The sequence below is a fragment of the Lissotriton helveticus genome, chromosome 5_1, assembly GCF_964261635.1.
Source record: "Lissotriton helveticus chromosome 5_1, aLisHel1.1, whole genome shotgun sequence".
Lineage (NCBI taxonomy): Eukaryota > Metazoa > Chordata > Amphibia > Caudata > Salamandridae > Lissotriton > Lissotriton helveticus.
In genome coordinates this window covers 1,537,087,073-1,537,113,600 of record NC_136065.1, presented here as the reverse complement: position 1 = coordinate 1,537,113,600, position 26,528 = coordinate 1,537,087,073, and the positions used below count along the sequence as shown (strand labels likewise).

Here is a 26,528-nt window from a genome sequence, read left to right as displayed (position 1 = left end):
ATATTATTCTCGTGTGAAGCAAAACACTCTGCTAGACTCTAAACATTTATTATAATGTGTGCCGTGTGCAAAAGGTAGCAGAAAGGAAAAATGTCGTTTACATTTCTAATAAGCTCATGTCAACTTAAGACAGTGTGAAGGCAAGGCTCAGCCCCGCGACAAATCTGTGCTGTAGTTTGAAGCAGCTGGCGTAGTAAAGAAACTTCATGAACTGCAGGATGTTTACAGCTGCTCTCAAGTGCAGTTCACACTGTGTTTGAAGTCTATTGTACACTATTGGGTAGTGTCTGTGGATTTTAGGTTAATTTGAAAGCCAGGACCTCTAAGCACTGGTTTTTACCACTAATATGGGTGGGCTTGGTTTCTTTGAAGGCAGTGCTGGGACTGTCTAGCTGCCAGCTATGTGTGAGAACGGCACAAAGCACTTTAACTTTGTGTTCTGAGGAGTGTGTACTGTTCCAGGGCATTTTCAATTGCACAGGAAAGAATTAATGAGCACCGTGCAATAGGTTTCCATTAATTGTAGTCAGTGTGTTCTGTACTGGTGACGTTGCCAAGTGGCAAGCCGTGCTTTGCCATCATACATTTCAAGCTTCATTTTGATACTGAAGATTGAAAGTAGGTTGAGTAGGAATAAAAGTTGACCTCAGTGATTATCTGGCTGTATCATGCACACATCCTACTTTAGAGCACAGACTCAGAACACATTTGTACACCTGTTTTTGCTTAAACTGCACTGACATTTTTCTGATATTGCACATACTACTAAACATGGAGCAGTAGGTGCTTCTTCATTTTCTGAGTGAATACACCAACTCATAGATTTTTAGCCTTAATGTATCCCCAAAAACCAAGGCCCCTGATCATTTTGTATAAAGGCTGCGGCTGTTGTGGACATGCTCATCACACCACCACGATCGACACCTAACAACTGGAGCGATGGGTGGACATTAATTCAGTAAGTACCCACATGCATTATGATTTTTTTTTTCCACAATCCTGATATATGAGCTTTTAGAACTAAACCCTTGTCCTGCTCTCAATGAAGGAGGATAGCATCCTTTTGACTTGGCTTTGGTCGTACCAAAACAATAGCAATGCATTGGAAACTCAAGCGGGCCCCTGTTGCGAGTAGATGGATCCAGGATGTTCTGAAATTGGTCATGGGCGGAGCTGACCACACAAATGGCCCTACGCTGCAGACATAATAAGGGCTCCCCGTTGGACACATGGGACAACAATCTTACTGCCCTTTGGGGGTAAATCTGATATTCGACCCCCTTGGATGACTGCTTCATATACTGTGGGTTACTTCATAAAACAAATATTAAGTGTTGTCAGTGATACCCAATGGTTTACCGCAGACTTTTGATTACATGCAATGCTTGCTTGCTGGGGTGTGGGGGAAGTGGAGAGGATACTGTTTTTGTTAACTTTTAGTTTTTCTTCATTTTCACTGGTTAGTGGAACTAGGACGAATACTCGTGCACATTTAATGTATGCTGGATTCATGCTACTAGCAGCCATGATTCTAATGGCATACACTGCTTTTGTTAATGCAGATTACCGTGGTCAAAGAAAAAAAATAATAGCATCCTCGAGGTGACACATGTCCTGAACGGAGTAACTATTCAAAGTTCAGCTGCAAATCTTCTGGTCACTACACAGCAACATGCAGTAATAGTGAGGAGCAGCCATGTGAGGAGAGCACTGCTTTAGAAACAGGGGTGGAGGTAGTTCCTGGGGGTCCTGAGACCATGTGGATGGTCACTAGCACATACAAATTACCTGTGTGTGTCATTGGAGAAGCCCCAATCACTGGAAAGCTCTTGGAGGCAAGTGCTGAACTTATACTCATTGATATGAGGGACGCAAAAGTTCAGCAAACTCCTGTGTTTTCCAGTTTCTACTGATAAACTAATGGATGTGCATCCCTACACTGAGTGCCCCAACTGTACTGATGTGTGGATCCCAAATGCTGATTTTTGCTGTCATGTGCAAACACAGATCATGGGTGTGCGCCGTGACATAGCTTGTGTCTCACAGACTGAGGTCTTTTTGGACCGGGAGGGTGTCCAGCATAGTGGTGAAAGGCTGCTGGCTTTACCAGGAGTTAGGCAGAACGGTGGTGGCATCATATCATGTAGTGATCAGTATTTCTTTTTCTTCAGAGTTGTATATAGCGCAAACTAGACCCGAACCGAATCGGGTATCAGAGCGCTTTACATAGCACCAGTTACGTTACATGACGACGGACACGCATTCATTTTAGGCACGGGGAGATTAAGTGATTTGCCCAGAATCACAGGAGTTTTTTTTATTTTTTATTGAACATGTCCTTTTTACCTGTGTTACTGAAGTGAATCCTACAGGCTCTCTTATTTAAAATATTTGGGTACTGTGTGCTTAACTCACCCTTGGCCTTTGTTGGTTTGGTGTACAGTGCTGTGCAGTGCGTGAGTGGTATATATGTGCTGGGTGTATGTGTGCCTGTGTAAGGTACACTACAGGGATAATGCAATACTGTGCAGTGCGTGTATGCTATGTGCATGTGCTGGGTGTACATGTGCTTGTGACTGGTACAATATATACAAGATGTAGTGCTGTGCAGTGCATGCATGCTATATGCATGTGCTGGGTGTAGCTGTACCTGTGAATGGTGAAGTACTTGAAGAATGTAGTGCTATGCATTGTGTGTTTGCTAAATGCATGTGCTGGGTGTACCTGTGAAAGGTGAAGCACAAAGATGTAGTGCTGTGCAGTGTGTTTGCTATATGCATGTGCTGAGTGTCTGTGTGCCTGTGAAGGGCACAATACATGGAAGACTATGCTCACAGTCCAGCTGAAGATCCAAGGAGCACTCTGCCTAAATTCAACAAGCTGCTACCCTGGACTCTGTGTGCACAATTCTCTGGCCCACAGATACTCCGATTACAATTGGAGCACTGTTCCTAGTTCAAGAGCGAACTCTTGGTCGTGACTGGAAAATAATTTTACATTTCAATTGCAAATTTCTCCCTGTGGGTTTGCTTTCAGAAATTTTACAAGGTTACATCTGTTGCAAATCTGGGAGTGGCAGGGGTCAAACAGCACTAACAGTCGGCTTACACAGACATGATTCGGTGAAAACATGTTACGGTGGCATTTTTCACCATTCTGATAACTTCCATGCTAATAGCAGTTATTGGAGTACGATCAGCATCCATATTTGCACTTGATTTGTAATTGGGTCCATCACTCTCCTTCCGGTTTCATTCAGGAACAAGCATTTACAATGCAATGGTTTTGCCTTTGACAAAATTAGAGCCATTGGCATTGTAAATGTCAAAATTTTCACCTATGTTTTTTTTTGTAAAACAAACAAATGGCTTTGTCGTTTACTAGTAAATAGCTTTATGGTTACGAAATGTGAGACCTATTGCATTTGCACTTCTACACACATAGGTATATGTACACAGAGCTATACACATGTACACAGAGCTATACACACACACACAGAGCTCCTCCTCTACACACATTGACAGGCTTTGTATACACAGCTACATACACACACAGCTACAGACATGCACAGTTACACACACACACACACAGTATTATACATACATAGCATCACACATACATAGCATTACACACCGACAGCATCACTCAGCTCCTGGACACATCTGCACACATACACAGCTACAGACCCACACATACACATAGCATAATACACATATAGCATCACACACACATACACAGCATCACTTAGCTCTTGTACACATAGCTGCACACATACACAGGTATGCACAGTCCGTCAGCCTGCACTCACAGCCTGCACTCACAGCCTGCACTCACAGCCTGCACTCAGTCTCACAGGCACGAAAACGGAGGCACAAGCAGGCAACAGAGTCACGGCACGAAAACGGAGGCACAAGCAGGCAACAGGGAGACACGAAAACGGAGGCACAAGCAGGCAACAGGGAGACACGAATTTTAACTCTCTACCTTCCTGTTATTATCTTTAAGAGGTGACATTGCCCTCTTACTCGAATGACGTTTCCACTCCGTGGGGCCGCCACCAAGACCTCTGCCGGCAGCTCTTGCATACCCATCCCGATTCCTTGAAACTGCACTTACAGTCCAGCCGTAGACCCTCCCGCCACCCCTGACTTTCGTCCACCGCTCCGTCCTTCCAACCCGCCCCCCAGCATTCCTTCCTTTGAACCCCCGCAGTCCGGGGTCCCACCGCCGCCCGCCCTGCGCCCATCCACCTTTTGGTCTCCTACTGAGCCCTCCCTCAGTCATTGAGAGGCAGACGTCTGTCACGAACAATCCCCCCCTGAGCCCCCTATCTACCCACTTGTTCTGTATCCCCGTAGGGCTGACCCATGCCTCCTTATTTGACTACGGGGGGGGGTGGGGGGTGGGTGATGTCCCGAACTCCTTGCCGGCACTTCTCGAGCTCCCTGCACCCCTGCCCCCCCCAACCCCCGCCACCCTTATCTACCGCTCACTGCCATGCCTTGTTGAGCCGGCTCCGCCCCGCCTCCCCACTAATTCGCCCGCCCTTAGTACCATAAGCGGCCCTCCCTGTTGTCCTCGCCTTACAAATTCCTTTCCTGTGATGACTCCCCCTTTCCTGTCCCTACCCCCTCCGCTGTATCTTCCTTAGCTGCCTGCGTTGGTGCCCCCTCTTGCTCCCGACCAGAACCACGCATTCCCGAACCTCCCCTGCGCGCCCCAACTCTTCACAAGCAGGCACCCTTTCCCCGGCGCCCTTCCCTGCGCACCTTTCCCGAGGCCCACTTCTCCCATCCTTCACACCTACTCTCATGTGCTCGGCCTCGCCCCTCTGCTGTTATTCTTGTTACCCGAGCACCATGGTAACCCTGCACAATTCCGACGTGCGCAACTGCCCACCTGACATCGAGCCGACCCTCTCTTGGGCACGATGCCTTTGTCACCATACTTGCAAACTCTGCAATGTCCTCGCCTGCGCGCGGAACTAGCCCCTCAGACCCCACCGTATCCCCACTGCCAAGAGCCTTGTATCTGCCCGCCCAGAGCCCTACCCCCCAGCCTCCCTCCATCCTCTGCCACCCCCTGCGCCGTTATTATACTTTCGCTCCTTTGCCACTTACACACCTGCCGCCTCCCCCCCATCATGTACCGTTCGCTGCCATCAACTACCCAGCCCCCATCTCCGTAACCTGCAAGCCAGCCTCCTACCTTTCAACTCCGTCCTCCTGGGGGGGGGGCCCTCCCCAAGACTTAGCGCCTGACCTGCTCGTGCTCGACCTTCACGGGCAAAACGGCTGTGCACACGACGGCCGGAGAAGGAAGGCGGGCATCAGGAAACAAGCGGGAGGGGGCGGGAAAGGGGGAGGAGAGACGCAGCGCCATCAGGCAACAAGCGGGAGGGGGCGGGAAAGGGGGGTGGAGAGACGCAGAAGTGCCGGCAATGCCGGACCAGATTCGGGGGCGTTCCCGGCTTTCGGCTGACGTCGCGTGACGTCGGCAAAAGCCAAAGAATCTCGGGAACGCCCCCGAATCTGGTCCGGCATTGACGGACAGGCCCCTCGTCCAATGGCTAGGCTCCATTTATGGAGCCAGCCAATGAATGACGAGGGCCGACCCAAAGCCACACTACAGTTCTCATCAGGATTTCGCCTGCGCGAAAAAGATGCGCAGAGCGCATCTTTTCGCCAGGCAAAACCTAAAAATCTGGCATAGGTTCATCCAACAGCACTTGCTAATGTCAGGTACCTCCCACACTTGAGAAACGGCCACCTCCATACCAAGTGAGGAAATATATAAGCAATTAGGTATAGACTTTACAGTGCTGACCGTACACCTACCGAAACTGAATCAGACTCTGGTTGAGATGAAGACATAACCAGGATTACCAAAATGAGCTGCAAAGCTATCCTAATGTCAGATTGCATGCAATACAATTGACAACAACAACTAGCTTATACACCCTGCCCCTCTGAAATATTTAAGAAAAACAACTTGCGAATACAGAGGGTGTTGGCCATCACTGAAAAGATATACAATAAATTCTAACCCGTCCTCCACACTAGCTAAGAACAGTTTTTAAATGGCAAAATAATCTAACCTAGTCATGGTTTGGTTGAAAAAGTGAATGGTTTTGTTTTAAATAATCAATAGTTTTGGAAAGCATGTCCAAGGCCCAGATGACTTGAAAATGCTTTTCTTGGAGAAAAAAAATGTGAGTACAAATATAAAATATTTTAAAAACAAAGATAGAATTTGGAGGAACAGTACAGGGGGAAAATCAACTACAAAATGTAGGGAGAGAAACAAAAATATATATATGCAGTATTTACAAAGTAATCAGGCTAGGAGTGCACATTTTATTATGATGCATATAATGAATGGGCTTACAAAATACTGTATTGGGGTTTCATTGCACACATCCCAGATAAACAGAATATATGTGGAAAAAGAAGTTGTTTCAGACATGGTAAAGTGCAGTGATGTCAAAATGCATCATAAAAACCTCTTGCGCATGTAGTCCAGAAATCCTGCACTCATGTACACAGCTGGACCATATCCACAAGTTCCTCAGTTTATTTTAATCGGTAATCTATTAGGAGACGAAGACAAGCCCTGTCAGCTGTAAAAAAGATCACCATATTGCACACGCAGAAGAGCTCGTCTTTTATGTTGCTTTCATGCCGTCTATTGATTCTCTATAGGTCCTATTTTACGCCTTGGCAAATAAAGACTTCTGCTCTGACTCAGCAACTAAAACCTTTTTAATGCGTGCTCTTGAAAGACCTATGCTCGGAGTTAAAGGACATTAAGTGCGTCCATCCAGGCGAGCACCTTGGAGGAAACTGATCCAGTGTGGCTAAAAGGAGGCAACAAGCTGCAAGAGGCCTTTCCCTGGAAGTAAACAGCTGACCAGTGGCAGTAACTTAGTGTGGATCCGTCACTGGACTCGGCCTGACACCCTGTGAGTCTAAGTGCCTCCCCGAAGGTCCAGGGGCTTTTAAAAGCATACTCCTATGGGGGATTTGTTCTTAGAGGACTACGTCGGAAGGTACAATCTTTGACAAAGACATACCTGATTAGCGAATCTGACCCGCGCTCCATCGAGGTCAGCCTCAAGTTGCACCTATGTATTGTTCTACAGTGACCAGTGACTATCATTGGCACTTTATGGTTTTTGGTGCCATTTCTACTTCAAACAAACATTCACATCTCGGTTTGCCTTTATTGGATTTTTGTCATTGTAGATAGCTGGCTATTTATATGATATACCAAAAAGAGGTGTATCGTGCAAAGAGTCCAGGGGGTCCCTTATGATTGGACAGGGGCTTCTGGCATGAATCTTTTCCCAAGCAGTCCTACCACTGAAAGTTTCAGCAAATCCCACAGCCAAAATAACTTCTGAAACTCAAGATCGAGGTAGTATAGCAGCACGGTTATCTCCGCAATTAGGATGAAAGAGAGCAAATTAAAGAGAGCAAACCACCATATTACCAGCAGCCCTTGCAGTCGAGAAATGTAACAGATTCCTCTCTGCCCAGATATCCTTATAATGCACTCTACCTTACAGAACAGGTCAGGCCTATCTCAAGTCACCCTAAAGTGAACAACGAGGACCAAAGTCAAAGTTTTTTATATCAATAACACCTGGATGTTGAATTGTTTAAAATATCTCCTTGTCCAAGGGACGGATTGGTTCCCTGTAAACAACTACTTTCCCGGTAAAGAAAGAGCTTCTGGTGCCTTTTGGTGTGATGCAGTAAGGTGACAAATTAAGGCAGCATCTCATCATATCCAAGCTCTGATAATAGCCTCTCTGATTATGGTAGAGCTCATATTTGATCAGGCCTTGGGTTCTAGCAAGGCTCTGATTTTGCCTTTCTGCAAATATATATATACAGTGGCAGTAGTTCAAGGATTAGAATACCCCGCAAGCCTGTGCTCAACCACAAACTGACATATTTAAGAGTATTCACTAACTCCTCTCCAATCTCTTCCCATAGTGGAAAAGCTTACTAATTTACTCAACAAAGGCACGACAAAACTAAGCGGATTCAGTGAAAGACTTCAGATCCCGTGTGTACCAGACATTTATATGCTAAAAACGTCTGTTTCACTCTGGTTATTAATGTATCTGTTTGAGATATCTGTATTTTTACTCATTATAAAGTAGGGGTGCGGGACAGTGCACCTCCAGTGAAGCACAACGTGTAAAATGCAGATCAAAGAATTGTTTTGTTTATGTAGACAGCTCAGTGGATTGTTGTTTACAAAAATCTCTAACATTGCAGTCAAAGACACAATAGTACAGTGGACTATTTGACAGTCTTATTGTGGTGGTACAGGGTGTGTGAAAAAAAAGGCTGTAAGTTGTCAGATTTTGTGTAACACACAAACTTGTAAATACCTGTAAATGAACCGTGCAAAGGTTTCAAAACAAATCAGAAGTTAGGAAACCACAAATGGACCACTTGTTTGTAATTCAGACGTGTGCTGGAAACAGAGTTTTAATAGGATCAAAACAATCAAGACACTTGGTGATGTTCAAATTAAACATATTTGCTGAAACCACATTTCCACACATTAATAATTGTGCGCTACATAATTTTATCAGTAAAATTGCATGTTGGCATTTTGCTTCCATTTCAATGGAAAATGTTCTTTATGTAAAGGACTGTGCCTCCTTCTGACCTACAATAATGCTTCAACAATGTATACAGTGTCTACTCTGTAGCACACTTCTGTGAATGTATGTATGTATGTATGGATGTATGTGATTTGTAGAGCACATGAATAACAACCGCAGGGGGGCATCTATGGGAATCTGCAGTTTACACCGCACAGAAATGAAACAGCCCAATCAGCATACTATTTCCCATAAACAAGTAGAATAAGGAGGGCTGATATATGGCTAGCCAGGGCATTATATAGTAATGTCAACTCCTATCTAACCGTTCTGGCCCACAATAATACCATAACACTCAACAGTGAGCAGTCAATTATACCTCATGCAGGCTGGTTAATAACTCGTGTTTTCCTGCTTAATGCTCTTACCCTTAAACATGACCTGTCCGCTATGGGTCTTACCCATCACTCAGTACTGTATCAGCCCCTAACCCAGTCATCATCAGCTGAACAGACATGGAATACCTGAAGCGATCTGACACAAAACTGGCCACTCGGAGGACTGAACTCTAGTCTAGTACTGCAGGTCCCAATTAGCTACATTCTATGCATGCTGCTTTACATCTCACGGTGGCACTCAGATATGAGATGCTAATAACAAAGTCCATCCGAGCAGATCTTCCCGACCACTTCTCTCACAAAACATGCCTCCTCAGGACCATGAACTGCAAACAAAATATCAGACTGGACAACCCAGTGAAGTAACCATATAAGTAGCTCATGATCATATGAAATACCACAAAAAGACCTGCACAGTTGCTCGCATACTGAAAAAACATGAAGTAAACGATTGCCTCAAGCTAATATAAACCTATTTTGACTAGTACTTATGTTGATTGTCGATTTACTAATTATACACTATTGCGCGACCTCCTCTGAGGTGTCTGTAACGTACCATTTGTCCAGAATTTTTGTCCAGAATTTTGTCCTTCTGTCCTTAGTTTTTGTCCTGCATTTTGACCTTTGTCCTGAATTTTTACACTCACTATCCTGAATTTTCACCCATGCCAGTTGGCCACCCTAATGCACCCAACTCAATAAGCAGATCCACACCAATTTATAAAAATAACATGTATCTTTATATGTGTTTATGCACCAGAATCAATATGATCAGGTAAGTCCATTTTGCAAGAGAAATACTTAGCATTTTAAATTTAACACTGCATATTTCAGAAGCTGCAATGTTATCCTATGGAAGGAAAAACAAGTATGGTATCCAGGTACAGTACAGCGACTTACAAGACCAATCTCCGGGACTTAAGGTGAGTATCGGGCAAGGACCAAGGCATCACCAGCAGGTCACCTCCAGCGGCACTAGGGCAGCCGGGTGCAGTGGTGCAATACAGCGTCGGGTGCCCAACATGAACGAATGGGGATCGGTCCTCGTGAAAGGGAGGCCAGTTGGTTTGACCCAACAGAAGTGTTCAAGTCTCGCGATGCTAGGAGACGTGGGGACACCGGGGGTCCTCTTCTCCGCATGCCGGAACAGCCGGGTGCAGAGGTGTTTGAGATGTTGGGTTTCTTAGTCCAGGAGCACTTGCAGCTGAGGGGGCCTGCAAACAGAGGCTGCAGGCGACGTCAGGGAGTTCACAAGGGGTGAACCCAAAGTGGACTCGGCCTCCTGAGGGCTTGGGGACCAATTGTACAGTTATGGTAAAGAGATCTGGTAGGGGGGACCTGGTTAGCAGGAACAAAGTACACTTCCAGTTGAAATCACATCAAAACCCGGCAAGAGTGGGGGTGAACATGTCAAAAAGGGGCACTTTGCTAGGGTAATTTTATTACCAGTATTAGGCTACTACAGTGATCTGAATATAACTTGTGGGCATGGGTCTAAATTCCAGCAGGTATATCTGACCCGTTGGTCTTTTTGCGATTGATTAGAAAGGTGTCACTGAGTTCACTATGGAACACTTGCTGTTTATAGAGCTGAAAATGGGAACAACTCCTTCTGGGAGAGCTGCACAGAAAACAAGTTACTGATTACATAATACAACAATGAAACTGAGGGTTACAATAAACAGGTAATATGATAGTTGGTTACTGTGCCTTAGTGGGTTAAAGTGCCCACTCCAGGGATCTGTGTTTGACAGCAATCAATCAATCGTCAGATTTATATAGCATGGCTAATCACCCGTGAGGGTATCCAGGTGCTAGCAACAGGTTCAAATCGTGGCAGATGCACTTAACATCTCATCCTTTTTAGGTTGATAAAATGAAAACTACTGAGTTGGGTAACAGCAGACATCCATTATCTGTCAGAAAAGTCAAGAGACATACTCTGGCGAACAAACACTCTACAAATATACCTGCTGTGTTTATGTTAACGAGGAAACAGCAAAAAGTACTGAAACACAAGCTTTCTCCACAAAAAACAACCAAAGCAATGGTGCTATGTTACATTACACAGATGAAGCAGACATGTAACAAGGCATCAAGTTTTGCACCGTGGCATTATCATGCACAAGCCTGGACTGTGCTAGATTAACAGGTTAGCTGGAACAGGAAAAACCTGGACTGTGCTAGAATAACATGTTAGCTGTAACAGGAAAAACATAAGGATCCTATTTCTGCATGCAGTCGGGTCACCCAGGGCAAGGGTATACACACTTATACCATGCAGGGGACATTTATGTCCAAAAAGCACTACATTGCAAAATCTGGTACTAGAGAGACTCCATCATCTGGAACAGCATTATCACAGAGGTACAGGGGAGGCACCAAAGAACCTGAGGTTCATGCCAGAAATCCAGCCAGCTATGAACAGGCTGATGGCAGTTGGCATCCTGAGCCTTTAACGCCTTAACCGCGGCGGCAATTCCGCCAATGTGGGGGCGTTCTGATGAGTGGGCGGGGGTGAGTCGGCCGTCGGCAGCACTGGGGAGGGAGTGCTCCCGTTGGCCAATGGCCGACAGGAGCACAGAAGGGGTTAAAGCCTACTCAGACACCTAAAACGCTCTGTGCTGAGTGCTGGAAGGGAGCACCCTGGGCCTTGAAACCCAGCGAGAGAGTCATGCAGCTCTGAACGTACCTCTATCACTGGGTACCCGGAGTATGCAGCAGTGAGCGGTGTGCTCTCAAGGAGCACAATGGATCCTTAGCCTCCAGCAAGAGAGTCATAAATGTGTTCAAAAGTAACCCAACCTGTGCTCATGTAAAGTACTCTGATACCTTCGGGTCTAGTTCGTGCTAAATAAAACTGCAATTTTCTTTTTTTTTTTTAAACTATGAACTGGTTGCTAGCAGTGAACATGGTGACCATCTCGCAAACTGCACTTCTAGTTAGGTTGGTCAAATTTCTGACTTTGTGCCCATGAACATCTGAACTGCAATTAATAGGATTGGAAATATAGATGTGTTACACAAGGAGTACCAAATCTTTTCTGTAAGTGAGAGCTACTTCTGCTCAAGAAAAGTACTCCTGGGCTACTAGCAAATTTTGTCACTGTAAAATAGAGACAACATAATTAACATGACATAATGACCACACTAAGGAGGATTATCAGTCGAGGTTACCAGCAGAAATACCAGGAAACAGTTATCAATATTAAATGCCTTCAAGTGACTAATGAAGTAACATTCAAATCATCACATGCCTTCTGGCACAAAAGAAACCACAGCCTTTTGTCTCACCAATTCAGGTTGGATTATTATTCTACTTTCAACTTTAAATGCTTATGAATTGCAACGTTTTGTTTTTGTCACATATCATTTCCTGAACATACACATAATTTTCTATCAAATACCACTTTCCATTTTGGGCAAACAAACTGAATATTCCAGAAGAAAAGCCTTTTCTGAACAAAACACGTTTTGCCTTCAAAATATCAGTCTTCATTTTTAGGAAATACACAGTTCCCAAACATCAGCGTGTCATTTTCATGGAGTGCATACATGTACAAATGCCTCACATGGACAGATTCTCCTTTGAATGGCCAGATATTACAGTCATAGGCCATATATGCTATCATACGTCACGTTTGCCTGTATTACTCCAATAATGCCTATTATTACACCAGGGCCTCAATTGTGACAAAGCTGACCACAATACCAGCCAGGATGCCCACCATAAATCAGTCAGGGGCATTAATATGAGAGGGGTGGCCCCCACCATGTCAAAGGTGGCTAAAAGTAGGCCAGTCATACTCGTATGTCAATGATGCCTGCCAGTAGACCACGACTAGATCATGAGTGTCTAAAATAATCAAGGAAGACCAATAGTATGCCATTGGCACTTTTATGACCAGAACAGCACTATTGTGCCAGAGATAAAACCTTTTTGATGGAGTCAAGCATACTCATTTGGGGGTTCTTAGCACCAGGCATAGCTTCCAGGAAGTTATATTGTTTATTAGGAAGGGGCACAACGTCAAGCAGACACACACAAATGAATGCAGGAGGCGGCTTTAAAATGTCTCTGGTCTGAATCCAAAGCCTGTTCTCCTCACTTGGGCTGAGCTTGTACCCAACTAACACATTTTCACGCTGGCTCCTGCAGTCCCACTTCAGTGGGTCAGCACTAGTTACTGCTCATACTACTGTTGCCACTCTTATTTCATGGTTCGTTATTTACACACATGGTGCGACTGAAAGAGCTGGGTCTACAACATGGCCAATGTCCTTGTGATTTAGGTAGATGGAGGGTGGATACAGATGGTCCATACCTCAAAGACTGACACAGTATGTGTTTAAGTGTTATCATAAGGCCATGCCACCGGTGTGGCTGGCTGTCTTTCTAAGGGTCTTGAGATGAGCAGTGCTGTTTTCTTAATGTGCACAGATCTTCTGGAAAAATACCGGGCTTGGCTTCACCTCTGAGAGCTACTTTGTGGTTGCTGGAGAGCTACCAATAGCTGACAAGGAGCAGTTTCTGTCCTGTAACTCCAGTTCTGTAGTAGGGGTATCTCTGTTATAGTCATAATCTAGTGAATAGTCCCGCCCATGTGCGAGGACCCCGGCAATCAAAAATAATTTCTTAAGTTGTCGGAAAATTGCAGAACTGCAAAGACACTTAAGAGAGAATTTAAAGACAAATAATGCAGCTTATATCCACAGGCTACACTTGAGAACGTTCTCGGCGCAGACTTCAGTCCGAATGGCAGTACTGTGTATTGATAGTGATTGGCGCCGACTTGGAACCACAGGAACTTCCTGTGTTTGTGTGCAATGGGCACATCGAAGTAAGCATCCTGGAGGTCTATGGCACACAGCCAGTCTCCCCGTTGCAGCGGAGGATAAATCTGATGCAACGACAGCATGCAAAACTTTTCTCTGCGAATCCACTTGTTTGCTTGTCGCAAATCCAGAATGGGCCTGAACTCGTTCTTGGGAGTACAGACCTCTTCCTCTTTGAGACAGAGGTACGTCTTCTATCGCCCTTTTCCTTAACAGGATATCGGCCTCCGCCTGGAGCTCGCGCAGTTGATACTGCGAGCTGACCGGAGGAATTGATGGAGGCGGGCTGGTGAACCGAAGACTGTATCCATTGCAAACAATATTCAGCACCCACTTGTCCTGAGTAATTTTTCTCCACTCTGCCAGAAAAGATTGAATGCTTCCCCCCACCGGAGCGGGTAACAGTTGCAGGGGAAGTAAGTGCTCAGGGCCTAGACCCGGCCTTGCCCTTAGTCGCTGGGGCCGACTGATGGCCGCCTCTGCCTCTCTGGCGCTTCTGGAACGATCTTCTGAACTGCTGCTGTTGTTGTTGCTGCTGTTGTCCAGAAGACTGGCCACGCCCTCTGCCTTGACCACCGAACCGACGTTGGAACGGACGGTACGACTTCTTGGTCTCCTTGGGCTTCTCCAAACCCACCGCCGTGAGCGTTTCGGCCTCCGCCTTCATGCGGGCCATTTCATCATCAGCGTGCTTCCCGAACAGGGTTTCGCCAGAGAATGGCAGATTGGCAACCCTTTGCTGAGCGTCCGGTTTCAGAGACGTAAGGCGGAGCCATGCATGTCGTCGCTGGTTAATTCCGTGGCAGAAACTATGCGCCGCCAGCAGAGAAGAGTCGGCTGCAGCGCTGATGACTTGATTCGCCACCAACATCCCTTCGTTCAGCACCTCTTGGAAGTCTTCCCGCTTGTCCCGCGGTAGGAGCTCCACAAACTGTTGAAGGGATTCCCAGAGGGCTCTGTCATACCGACCCAACAAGGCAGTGGCACTAGCTGCCTTCATTGAGGTCGCCGAGGTCCCACAAACTCTTCTCCCAGACGAATCCAACCACCTAGATTCCTTATCTGGCGGAACTGTGGAGGAAGGTGTGGTGGCAGGCTGTTTGCGCGCCGCCGTCACAATCACCGAATCTGGAGGGGGCTCCATCCTTAGAAAAGCTGGGTCCGAGTCCGGAGCCCGGTACTTCTTCTGTAGTCTGGAGGGTGCCACCTTAGTCACTGCTGGGGTGAGGAAAAGATCCATGGCCGGTTCTTCCAGACCCGGCACCAGTGGCAGTAACGGCCGAGACAAATGCTTCTGGTGGAGCGTCTCGAAAATGACTGATGTCTTGGGAGTGGGCACCGTCAAAGTAATGCCCAATTTCGCCGCACCACGTAACAGTACGTCCTGGAAGGATACCAGATCATCGATCGGCGAAACTCTCGTGTCTGGCGAGTCCGACAAGATCGGGGAGTAGTCCCTGGTCCCAGACGACCGGGTCCGGGAACGAGACCTGTGTCTCCTGTGGCGCCGTCTAGATCGTGTGGAAGACCTGGGACGTGAACGTTCCCTTCTCCTGGAGTGGGAGCGTGACCTCCCAGCACGTGGGCGCTCCACCGGTTTCCGAGGAGGCGTCTTCCGCGGCCTATCCTGAGGCTTCGGAGTAGGCGTACCCTTAGGAGGTGTCGGAAGCAGAGGCAGCGACACCGACCTCGGTGGCCTATGAGGTGGGACCGGCGGCAGAGGTTGCCCCACAGGGGGTAGCGGAGGAATCGAAGGTAGCGGAGGATTAGCTGGAGGAGCCTCCTTCGGTAGAGGTGGAGGAGTCGCAGGCCTTGGCGGTGTATATACCACCGAGTACACCGAGCCCGGTGACTTCTTTGGGGGAGGAGCCTGTGACCAAGACCCTCCAGAGCGCGAGCGACGCCTCCGACGTCCTTCCCCAGATCCAGCGTGACTTTTCGCGCCAGAATCCCTTCTGCGCCGCTTAGGGGAGGCGGAGATCCTCAGGGACGCTGACCTCTTCCTGCTCGACGTCGAGCGTCGTTTTTCAGGTGTGGAACGGCGACCCCTCGACTCCGGCGTCGAACGCCGTCTCCTCGACGCCGAGTGCTTCTTCCTCGACGACGACCGTCGCCCCCCCGACGACGAACGGTCAGACCTCGACGGCGAGCGTCGACTCTTCCTCCTCGTCGACCGTTTCCTCACAGTCCTCGACGTCGAGGAGCCCCTCGACGGCGAACTGCGTGACGGCGACCGGCGGTGTCGCTTCGACGGCAATGCCTCGACTCCGACGTCGACGACGATGACGAAAACGCCGTCGGCGGTGACTTCGACGGCGGCCTACACAGGCCTCTCGACGTCGACCGTCCACGCTGTCTCGACCCAGAGCCCTGGGGAGAAGGGGAACACACCGTCGTCATCCCTCTCAACGTCGTCGTCGATGCAATCGACGTCGACGGAGACCGGGACCGTTTGCTGGTCTTCCTGCCTCTGGGGAGCCCCCAAGAGGCCTCAGCAGGGGCAGAGGGAGCCTTCCCAGCCTGCCCAGACCCACCTGCAGCCGCCTCTCTTCCAGGCCTTTGAGCCTAATCCTTAGCCTTTCCCTCAGAGTCCTTGTAGAAAAGGTCTGGCAGATGTCACAATCTTCAGGGACATGCTCTTCAGGGAGGCAAAGAATGCAGACGTCGTGTGGATCAGTCTTGGCCGTCTTCCTTCCACATGCTGGGCACTTGTCGAATAAAGCAGGCATTTTAGATCCCTAAAAAGCCTGAACAAACACACAGAAGTGAAAGGAAACACCAAGAAGCAACTGAAAACACTTTTAAAGCCAGAAAGTGTACAAAAACTCCAATAAACCCTTGAAAAAGGGAGAGCTCAATGCACCAGGGTCCTGTAAGCAGGAGCCGGAAAAAAGAACTGAAAGTGAGAGGGACCTGCTATGCATTCTGGGATACTGGGAGAAGTTCTGGAAAGTTCTCTTAAAGGCACAGTACCCTATTTAAGCCACATAATGGCAGCCTATGGGGCTTGTCTGTCCATGCCTTCCTCTCTATCATTCCAGAAGGGTTTTGCTGTTAAAGCAAGGGAAATCTGGACAGGCTTTGCTGTTTGTGGATTTTTGGTGGAATTTCTAGTTGAAGTACTGGACAGTGTAGCCTGTGGATATAGGCTGCATTATTTGTCTTTAAATTCTCTCTTAAGTGTCTTTGCAGTTCTGCAATTTTCCGACAACTTAAGAAATTATTTTTGATTGCCGGGGTCCTCGCACATGGGCGGGACTATTCACTAGATTATGACTATACACAGAGATCCCCTACTACAGAAGCTACCTAGTGGTGACCCCTGTATTGCACAATTAACGTTTTGGTTCTTTGCAGATTTCGCAAACATGATGTTATCTAAGCAGATCAATAATACAGCTCTTTAAGCAATCTATGCTCTTGGACAACGGTGGGGAGGGAGACATGGGGCCAGGAGAAATCGGGAAGAGCCAAGGGGAGAGGAAAGAGGAAAGGGGACGGCAAAATAGAGCAAATGGACAATATGTCTTGAGAATGAAATGGATTGTTCTTCCCTGTGGCATAAGAATCAGTACTCCATGGGTAGACAGATCTATGCATTTGACCAACAGGTAGGAAGGGAGGGAAGAAGTAATCGTGGGAAACAGCAGAAGCCAGAAGGGAAAATTAGAGAGAAAGAAGTAGATATGTGGGTTGAAAATGGGAGAAACTGGGATAGAGTTAGAAATACATGCACTGCTCCAAAAATATTACCTGAGGAAAAGTGACCCCGAGAGAGCCAGGAGGCCGCTTACCAGGTCCACAGTGGAGTCCGCCCATCGACTCCACTGTCTCAACAGTGAGTCCTCATGTGATCCTATCACTAGGACTCATTTTGCTGTGTGCCCCCAGCTGAAGAAGGACATGTTGGAATGGAGCCAGAATAGAGCTGATGGGAGAATGTAGACCAATGGGTAGGAAAAAATCAGGTATCTGACCGTCTTAAGATAGAGAAGGTAATGTTGGCTGACAGATAGTGCTAGAATAGAAAATACTAAGTGATGGCATTTACTGTCTTAGAATAGCTGCATCCAGATGAAAATAGACAGTCCCCTATTTCTGAAAAGCAAATTATTTTGAGATTGTGATTGCTGTGCTAATTTAATGCCTCCACTTCTGTGCTTGCTGTAACACAGTAGTCCCTACATAGTCTTAGCATTTCACAATAGTTCAGCAAAAACTCAGTTGTTTCACAGGCTTAAACTGTACTTCATTTATTCTTCAGGCAAGGCTGGCATGTATTTTCAGAGTGGCACTATCTTATATTCTGCTGCTGCCAGTGTCCGGGGGTTTGTTGCAAGTTTGGGTATCTGTCTGAGCAGAAAGACACTATGGATATTGACACTGTGTGCTGTTTTATGTAGTTTTACAACCAATATCTGCCCAAACTTTGTCTATAGTTCAGGCTTAATCATAACACACTCGACAATATTTGTTTCGTGCCAACACGTGGGGTTACCACGTACTGCCAGGAAGTAGAAAGTCAGCATTTTTGGTTATACGGTGTCTGTACATAGGGTGTCCTCTCCATGACATCATGAGGTATCTCATGTGCTGATATCCTGTACCACAGTTTAAAGGTCCTGTCTGCTTTTAAATATGGTATGAAGAGAGAATAACTAAAGAAATGTGCTTAAGCTGCACCACTTGCCACTAATTTTCTAAAATAGTTACCACACATATCTTGTAAAATATAAGTAATTCTCTTGACAACTGGCCCCAGTGTTTTTTAGAAAACACCATTTGTCACTCTCACAGAAAGAGTGAAGAATTATATCTTTCCAGGTATTACTGAGTATTAAAAAGACACTTCTACCAATTAACAGATAGCTCACAAGCAGTGCCGGAAAGTAGCGGTGTCGCCCTGGATCCCAGTTCCCCAGCTTGTTCACCTAGAGGTCAGTGAAAGGGAAGGAAATGAAGATGCTTAGCTTATCACTTCACAAGTACCTTAGAGACACTAGGACTTAGAGGCAGGGGTTTTACTTTGTTGAACCACTCCCCCCATGTAAGATATGTACAAGCAGTGCTAGAATGCAAGATGTATCTGTGAATCTATGAGTAATTACACAAATAGTGATTTAAATGACATCTAGCAACTTACTTTTGATTTAATTGTTTTATAATGCTGCTCATCCCGGTGTAGGGTGTCCGAGCGTTTTACTTCAAAAGAGACACCGTAAATCATACAAGTGTGTAAATCCATAGACACAAAATGTTGCATAAAACAATGAGGTTTATATGGTTTTAGAAATCACATAGTGTCCATACTTGTGGACATTATATGTTAAGACTGAATGGTCAGAAGAAAGACATGGTCTGGTTAGGATTTAAAACTACCTGTAAGCATTTTTAATTCCTAACAGATCCCTCCTTTGGAACCTTAGAATAAAAACAGACTGAAAAAAACCACACAAAAGGATCTAAACCCATGTACTAAAGTTTTCAGGCTCCTCCCTGATTCTGATAAATAAACCACTGTGCTATAATAGAAGGACCGCAACTTATGAATTGGGAGTAACAAAATTATCTCAGTGTCAAAAGCAGTAACCCAGACACCTTTCTACATGCAATACAAACCTGTGATAGGCATGTTACACAATGAGCTTTGTTGCAGACACATTAACCAGTTATGCTATTTTTAGGAATCAAAACTACGACCAGACAAAACACAAAACTTTCCCAAAAATGCATTAAGTACCAGAATTATTTTACCGCTAATATAGTCCCCTCAAAATTGCTGAGCACACAAAGCACTCTACAATAGATGTCTCAACGCATTATTATTTTAAAATGAATCTTTTTTGTGACCAATTAAGTAATCTATAACAGATTTACAGTCATACTTGTTCTTGTTTACAATTTCTATGCAGCATATTTTTTTCTAACAAAAACTGCATAAGGTGCAGTTCAAAATCCATCTCTCGTAACACCCCCTCTTTTTCAATGCCACAACTTGACCCCCAATTTATAGGTTCCCAGAGAAAATATTTTTGAGTTCTAGCACTGCTCATGAGAAATTGTGAGTCAGGCTTTTGTACATGGCTCTACCCCGTGCATTCAAAAAAACGTAAGCGACCCCCTCCCATCACAAGTTTGGGTCCGGTTGTTCTCCCTGGCACTATCCTGCAAACTGCATAATTGCCCGCTGTAAATTTGGCTGGTGTTTCAGAGTTAGCCTTTGACTCAATAGCAGAACAATGACAATGAAAAGACACAATGTAGGAAAGGAGCAAAATAATTGTGCTAAATTGAATGTTACCTCCTGCACAGTCTGGGCGGGATGAATCCGGAAGTTCACTGTGGCACTCGCGGAAGGCGGGATTATGTTAGACTGCGGGAAGGAAGTAAATAATCATGGTTGTACTTCAATAACATTAAACATTTCTCTGCCCTCAACTGAATTGCCTATTGTTATTTAAATATTCGTACACATTAACACCCTCTGAACAACAAAAGCCCATGGCCCATTTTACGAAACTTGAAAGAATGGGAAACCTCGGATTGGTAGGGCTGGGGCACAGTCGAGTACGCTTGTGCATCTGAAAGGCGACAATGGGGCTGGTGGGGGAGGGGCGACCGCTGGTGGGGTGGCTGACCGCCAGGGGGGCTTGCCCCCCCAGGTTTTTTTGGACCATGGTGCAGCCCAGACCCTAATTGGGCTCACGGGGCTTCATTTGGGCTAGGGAGCTGTAGGGGGGTGGGGGGGGGTTTAAAACCGGATATTCTGTCGACCGTGTCACTATTTTAGTAAGGTGGCACGGCAGCCGTTTGGGTACTGGGTAACAGGGCAGAGGGTTTTGGAAATTTTTGATCTAAGTTTCGTGTAGAAGTAAGGAATGGTGCTGCCATCAGAGCCAGAGGTGCCGCCTGCGCGGTGGGCAGCAGGCGTGGTAGCCACGGCGGTGTGGGCCTGTTCATGGCTACGGACCCGGAAGGGAAGAGGCAACCAGCTGGTAGGTGCGGGCAGCTACCAAGTAAAAGTAGACGCATGCATTAGATCACTATGAGGGAAGGGACAGGGCGCCGCACGGCATCCCGCGCTCCCTTATGTAAAGGGAGTGGCCGGGGCCGGCATTGTGGCAATGAATGAGGTCATGATGGCCACCGAGGCCACACGCGACACAGAGGGTATGCAGGAGCCAGTCAGTGGAGCACCCACAAATGAGTGGGAGGGGCCAGCAGGGGCCGGGAAACAGGAAGTCAGCACCTGGAGGAGTGGAAGGGAGGGGGCAGGAAAGAGGGCAGGCAGAGGGAAAGTAGGTGGGGAACATAGTGGAATGAGGGAAGGGGTAAAAGAAGGAGGGGAAAGCAGCAGGTCTGTGGGGGACAGAGGAATGAAGGACGCTGGGAAGGGAGGCGGTGGTGTGGGGGGGCCCTGGCACCAAGGAAGAGCAGGCGGGGCCAAGGTAGGGACGAACTCCATCTTTGGAGTTGGAAGGGTGGTTAGAGAGGGCCTCCCACAGGGCTACGGTCATGTTGGTCGGAGGAGGGGAGATTGGTGTGTGTAGTGGGGTGGGGGACAGCCTCTGGCCCACGGGCTGGGAAATGGGGAACAAGAGGGGAAGGGTAGTGGGCAGGGAGGAAGGATAGGAAAGGGGACCAGCGTCTGCCATGTTGGCAGCACTGCTGGAGTGGAGTGATGGGGAGGAGCAGGAAGAGGGCGATGGTGGGGGTCTCTGGGCGGGTTGAACACCACCGACCAAAGTATATACACCTCAGGGGGATGGACCCGGTGGGGATGCAGGGCTCCAGCGCGGCAGGGGTGGGGCTTTCTGGGGGGGTGGGCAGGAAATGGGCGAGACAGTCGGAGCAGGGGGACGATGAAGGGGCATATGGGGGCAGCTCAGAGGTGGGGCAAGGGAGGGGTATTGGCAGTGGTGTCCGGTCAGCAGGAGTAGGTGGGGTCATTAACGCCGGCTCGCTGGACCTCACTTCTCAACTGCAGGGTCAGCAATCACAGGAGGTAACTGACTCGGGTGAGTCACATGACTCGGGTGAGTCACTCCGTGTTAACGAGGAGAAGGGATGGCACTGTCAAAGGCGGACAGCTGGAGCACGTCGAGGGAATGACGGAGCAGACGGAGGTGCGAGCGGTGGTACAGCAACCCTGTTGGGTCGATGCAGCCCCGGGGGCAGCAGCACCAGTGTCAGGGCAAGAACCCAGGAGTGGGTCAAAAGGCTGGTTTGCAGCCCAGCCCAGGTTTAGATCTGGAGGACTTAATTCGCAGTTGGTGGGAAAGGTCTGAGTCACAGGTGCATAAGATAAATTGGAGAAGAGCCTCTGCAGTTGGATTAGGATGAGGATAGTATTGAAGAGGTGGAGATTGTTGAGGACGAGGAGGGAGACCAGGAAGGATGGAGGTGGGGACGTAGTAACGATATGCGTAGTGTGTTACAGATTGAAAAGAAAAGACAGCGTCTGGCCCAGGACAGAGTGATGCAACCCCCTTCATGACTGGTTAGGCAGCTGGATCCAGGGAGGACGCCGACCTTGACGCCAGGTAGGCAGTTAAGGGCGAAAAAGGGCAAGGCCTGGTAAGGTCCCTCAAACTTAAGGGGTCAGTGGGGACGGATGCGCATAGAAGTGAGACTGAAGGGGAGGGGGGTAGGCCTGCTGAAAGATTTAGATGTAAAGGATACGGGGTGGGTCCAGAAACACAAGAATTGGACAGGGATAAGAAGAAAGGGGAAGCAGTAGGTAGTCGACAGGGTGAAGGGCAGGAGACAGTGTCAGGCAAGGACGAGATAACAGGGGGAGACAAGAACGGCATTGGGGTGCAGGCAGACGAGGCAACAGAGAGCCACAAGATAAAACTCAAGAGGCTGCCGTACATGGGGGTGACAAAACCACAAGGAGCGCACCTCATTTTGTCTTTGAGAGAAAATATCTGGAAGGGCAAAAGAGGGTTCGAAAGAAGAATAATTCAGGGCACGCCTCACGTGGGATCCAGGGGCGAAGTGGGGAGAGATAGATGCAGACTTGTATCAGCAAACAATGGGGCAGTTAAGTTTGTGAAAACCACTTATACGGCCAGTGGGCTTCGCTTCCGTTGGTTTACCGCCCCTTTCAGAACCCTCCCACTAGAGGGGGGTTGAGATCCGCAGCCAAAAACCTAGGGGCGTGCAAGGGGCTTTTTGGGACTTTAATAAAGGATCATGCACAAGGGAGTACTGCAAATTCAGGCATGAGTGCTCCAAGTGTGCAGGTAGACACCCATTGGTGAAATGCTATGGGTCAGAGGAGTACAAGGCAATATGGGGAAAGGCTCATACGCCCATTAAACAACAATGCTTAAGAGCATCACGTTTAAAGAAGAATTTAGGCTCGGTTATGAGGCGCTACGGTTCGCCAGGTGGGCAGAAAATTTAAAATCAGTGAATCCACACGAGACAATAGTAAGGGACAAACTGTTTAAAGAAGTCACAGAAGGGCGTATGGAAGGCCCATTCACAGATTGGTCTATGAGCGACTTGATAAATTAACCAATCGCAGTGGTACCCAAGAAAGATCCTGGACAATTTAGATCGATACAACACCTCTCATGGCTGGAAGGGGCTTCAGTTAACGATTTTATAGCTGAGAACTTTACATCAGTTTCATATTTGTCAGTAGACGTAACCAGAAAACTGGTGGAGAGGGTAGGTGCTGGGTCACTGATGGCCAAAATGTGACAAAGTCTGCTTTCCGTTTTATTACCGGTACACCCCGATGATTTTCAGTTGCTTGGTATACATGTTTAAAGGGCAAATATTTGTGGACAAAGAGCTACCAATGAGCTGTTCCATATCCTGTACATTGTTCCAGCGTTTCAGTTCCTTTTTGCAATGAGTTGCCTCGTGGTAGACAAGCAAAGAGATGGTGACACACTACCTTGACGACTTCTTCCTGGTGGGCCAACCCGGTTCAACAGACTGTCAGCAACAGCTGACAAGTTTTCAAGAGCTCATGGGGCAATTGGGGGTGCCTCTGGCACCAGAGAAGACACAAGGTCCAAGTTTCTGGCCATTGAATTGGACTCGGGGCAATGGATGCACGCCTACCGATGGAGAACAAGCTGCATTTGATGATCCTGATAGATGACATGCTGGCTAGACGAAAAGTGTTGTTAGGGGGGGGTACAGGTGCCGCTAGGACAACTCATCTTCGCATGTAGAGTAGCACGGACAGGAAGGACATTTTGTAGGAGACTGGGAAGGTTATTGGATGGCTTTACGTTGCCACATAATCACATGCACTTGTCTGCAGGTATGAAGGAGGATTTACGCATGTGGCGCAGTTTTTTGGAGGATTTCAATGGCATCCCAATGGCGACATCCAAAGAGTGGGAGTGGAATGTACACATATACTCAGATGGAGCAGGAGCGAGGGGTTTTGCATTGCATTGGCAGGGTAGATGGTGCACCGAAGAGTGACCATGACAGTGGAAGACAGGGGAAGGAGCATCAGATTTTTGGAGTGATTTCCTCTAGTGGTCTCAGTTACAGTGTGGGTGCAGGATTTGGCACACAGGAAGGTGATTTTTCGGGTGGACAACATGGCAGTGGTGCAGGTGGTGAATAAGCAACCGTGAGGGATGCCCAGGTTCTCAAGCTGATGCAGGTTTTTGTACTCAGTTGTCTGAAACGACATTTTGTTTCAAGCCAGACATGCCAGGGAGCGACAATGACATTGAGGACGCTTTGTCTCGTTCACAGTGGGAGAGGTACCATGGTTTAGCCAGTGAGGTGGACAACTGCAAGACACCAGTGCCGGCAGGGATGTGGTCTATAGGAGACGAAGGGTGTTCCAACTGGTAGGGTCGATGGCAGTAGCCACTCGGAGGGCGTATAAACAGGCTTGGCGGGAGTTTTTAGACGGGGGCTTAGAGGAGGACAGCTAGGTGGGCAGGGGAAGAGGAAGCTGTACAGTTTATTCTATCTATGATTGATAGAGGATTGTCAAGGTACATTTTTGCAGGCAAGCTGGCTGGTACTGCTTTCATGGGGAAGCTGTGGTGAGGCTATGCCACCTCTGCAGGCGAACTCAGCAGATGTATTTTAGAGGGCTGGGTCAGAGAGAAGGGGGCTAGGCCGTGGGGGTGGAGACCGGTGTCTAATGTTTTATTGGTAGGTCTGCTAGACCTCATTCTGAGGATTTGCAGGAATTATGAGAAGATAATTTTTTTCACAGGAATGTCTGGGATGTATTTTGGGGCTTTTCGGGTTTCAGAACTGCTGGGTAGGAAGGGCATGCCAGGTTTACAATGGGGTGAGGTGGACTTTCGGGAATGGAAGATTACAGTGCAGATTAAACAATCGAAAATAGACCAAAGGGGAGCGGGTAAGTGGGTAGTGATGTTAGCCACCTGTGACTGTAAGGCATCCCCAGTGCAATGGGGGTGTACATTGAGAGAATGGGCCGCTCCAGGCAGTGGGCAGAGTTTTTGCATGGTTTCCAGCCAAACGGTGTCAGCGGCGCAGTTACAGCGGGTGATGCAGAGAGCGTTGTTGTTTTTAGTGGAGGCCCTGGGTGAATATGGTACGCACTCATTTCAGATCGAGGTAACATCGGACGCAGCAAAGTAGGGCTGGGAGAAGGACAGGATAATGTGCTTGTGGCAATGGACATCTGATTGTTTTAGAACTTATATGGGGGAGGCATAGTTTTCCATGTTCCTATGCACGTGTCTCTATTCGGGTGCTGTGGCGGGGCCAGCAACAACGGAGCTGTCCATCTGGTTAGTTGGGCATTCCTTTGTTAAATGGGCTAAGCACCACAAATTGAACAAAGGGAAAGGTTTGAGCCTTGGATTGGACACATCGTTGTTTAAGGTTTCTTGACAGGGGAAGGGGGGCATGCGCTGGCATGAATTGATCCTGGGTTTAACAAGTTAATCAGGGGCAACATTTGTCCGGATGTTTTGATTGTACACCTGGGGGGAAATGACCTAGTGGTGTGTAAGGGTTTGGCTCTGTTGAAACAAATGAAAAGGAGATTAAACAGCAATGGTCAGGGTGTTATATCATCTGGTCAGAGTTCATTCCTAGTAGACAGTGGAGGGGGTCCGAGAGACCCACAGCAATAGAGAAGGCTAGGAGGAAAATCAATAGGGATATGTTTTGTGATAAGGAAGGTATTGGGAGAGTTGAGCACCCTGTGCTAAGGTACGCAGCGGTTTATATTTTCGGGGATGTTGGGATGTATTTGTATCGCTTTGGTCTGAAGCTATAACTCATACAGTTTAAGGAGGTCCTGGATAGGTCATTGGACATAAAAAGTACCATAAGTAGTCCTAGGTTGGGGGGGGTCAGAAAAGTCTGGGGCAGGCAGGGACATTTCTGAGTGGCTTTTGGAAACTAGTTCTTATATGTTTACAGGTTAAGTTTATGGCTGGGAACAAGTTACTCTGGGAGCAGGCAATAAGGGGAAGTTAACATAGGAAATGCTTAGTTAGGTAGATGTTTTAGGTAGTAGGTAAGAGCTTACAGGCTTAAAGTGTCAACAGTTAATGACAGAGTGCGGGCTTTGTGATTAGTTGCAAGGAAAGGAAAAAGGGGAAACCTTAGGGGTGGGGGGCAGGGGGCAAGATAGGTGAACAAATGTATGGCAAGGCTTAGTTTTGTACGACAAAGGCCAAGGGAAATGTTTG

General features: G+C 47.5%; 1 protein-coding gene across 1 annotated transcript in view; it reads right to left on the bottom strand.

The window, feature by feature from the left end:
• The window catches only part of PM20D1 (peptidase M20 domain containing 1), a 202,687-nt gene that overhangs the window by 68,290 nt on the left and 107,869 nt on the right, over window positions 1–26,528 (bottom strand). The window contains exon 10 of the mRNA XM_078644591.1: window positions 20,159–20,230. Coding sequence (XP_078500717.1) covers window positions 20,159–20,230 — 72 coding nt within the window. The remainder of the gene's footprint in view (window positions 1–20,158; window positions 20,231–26,528) is intronic.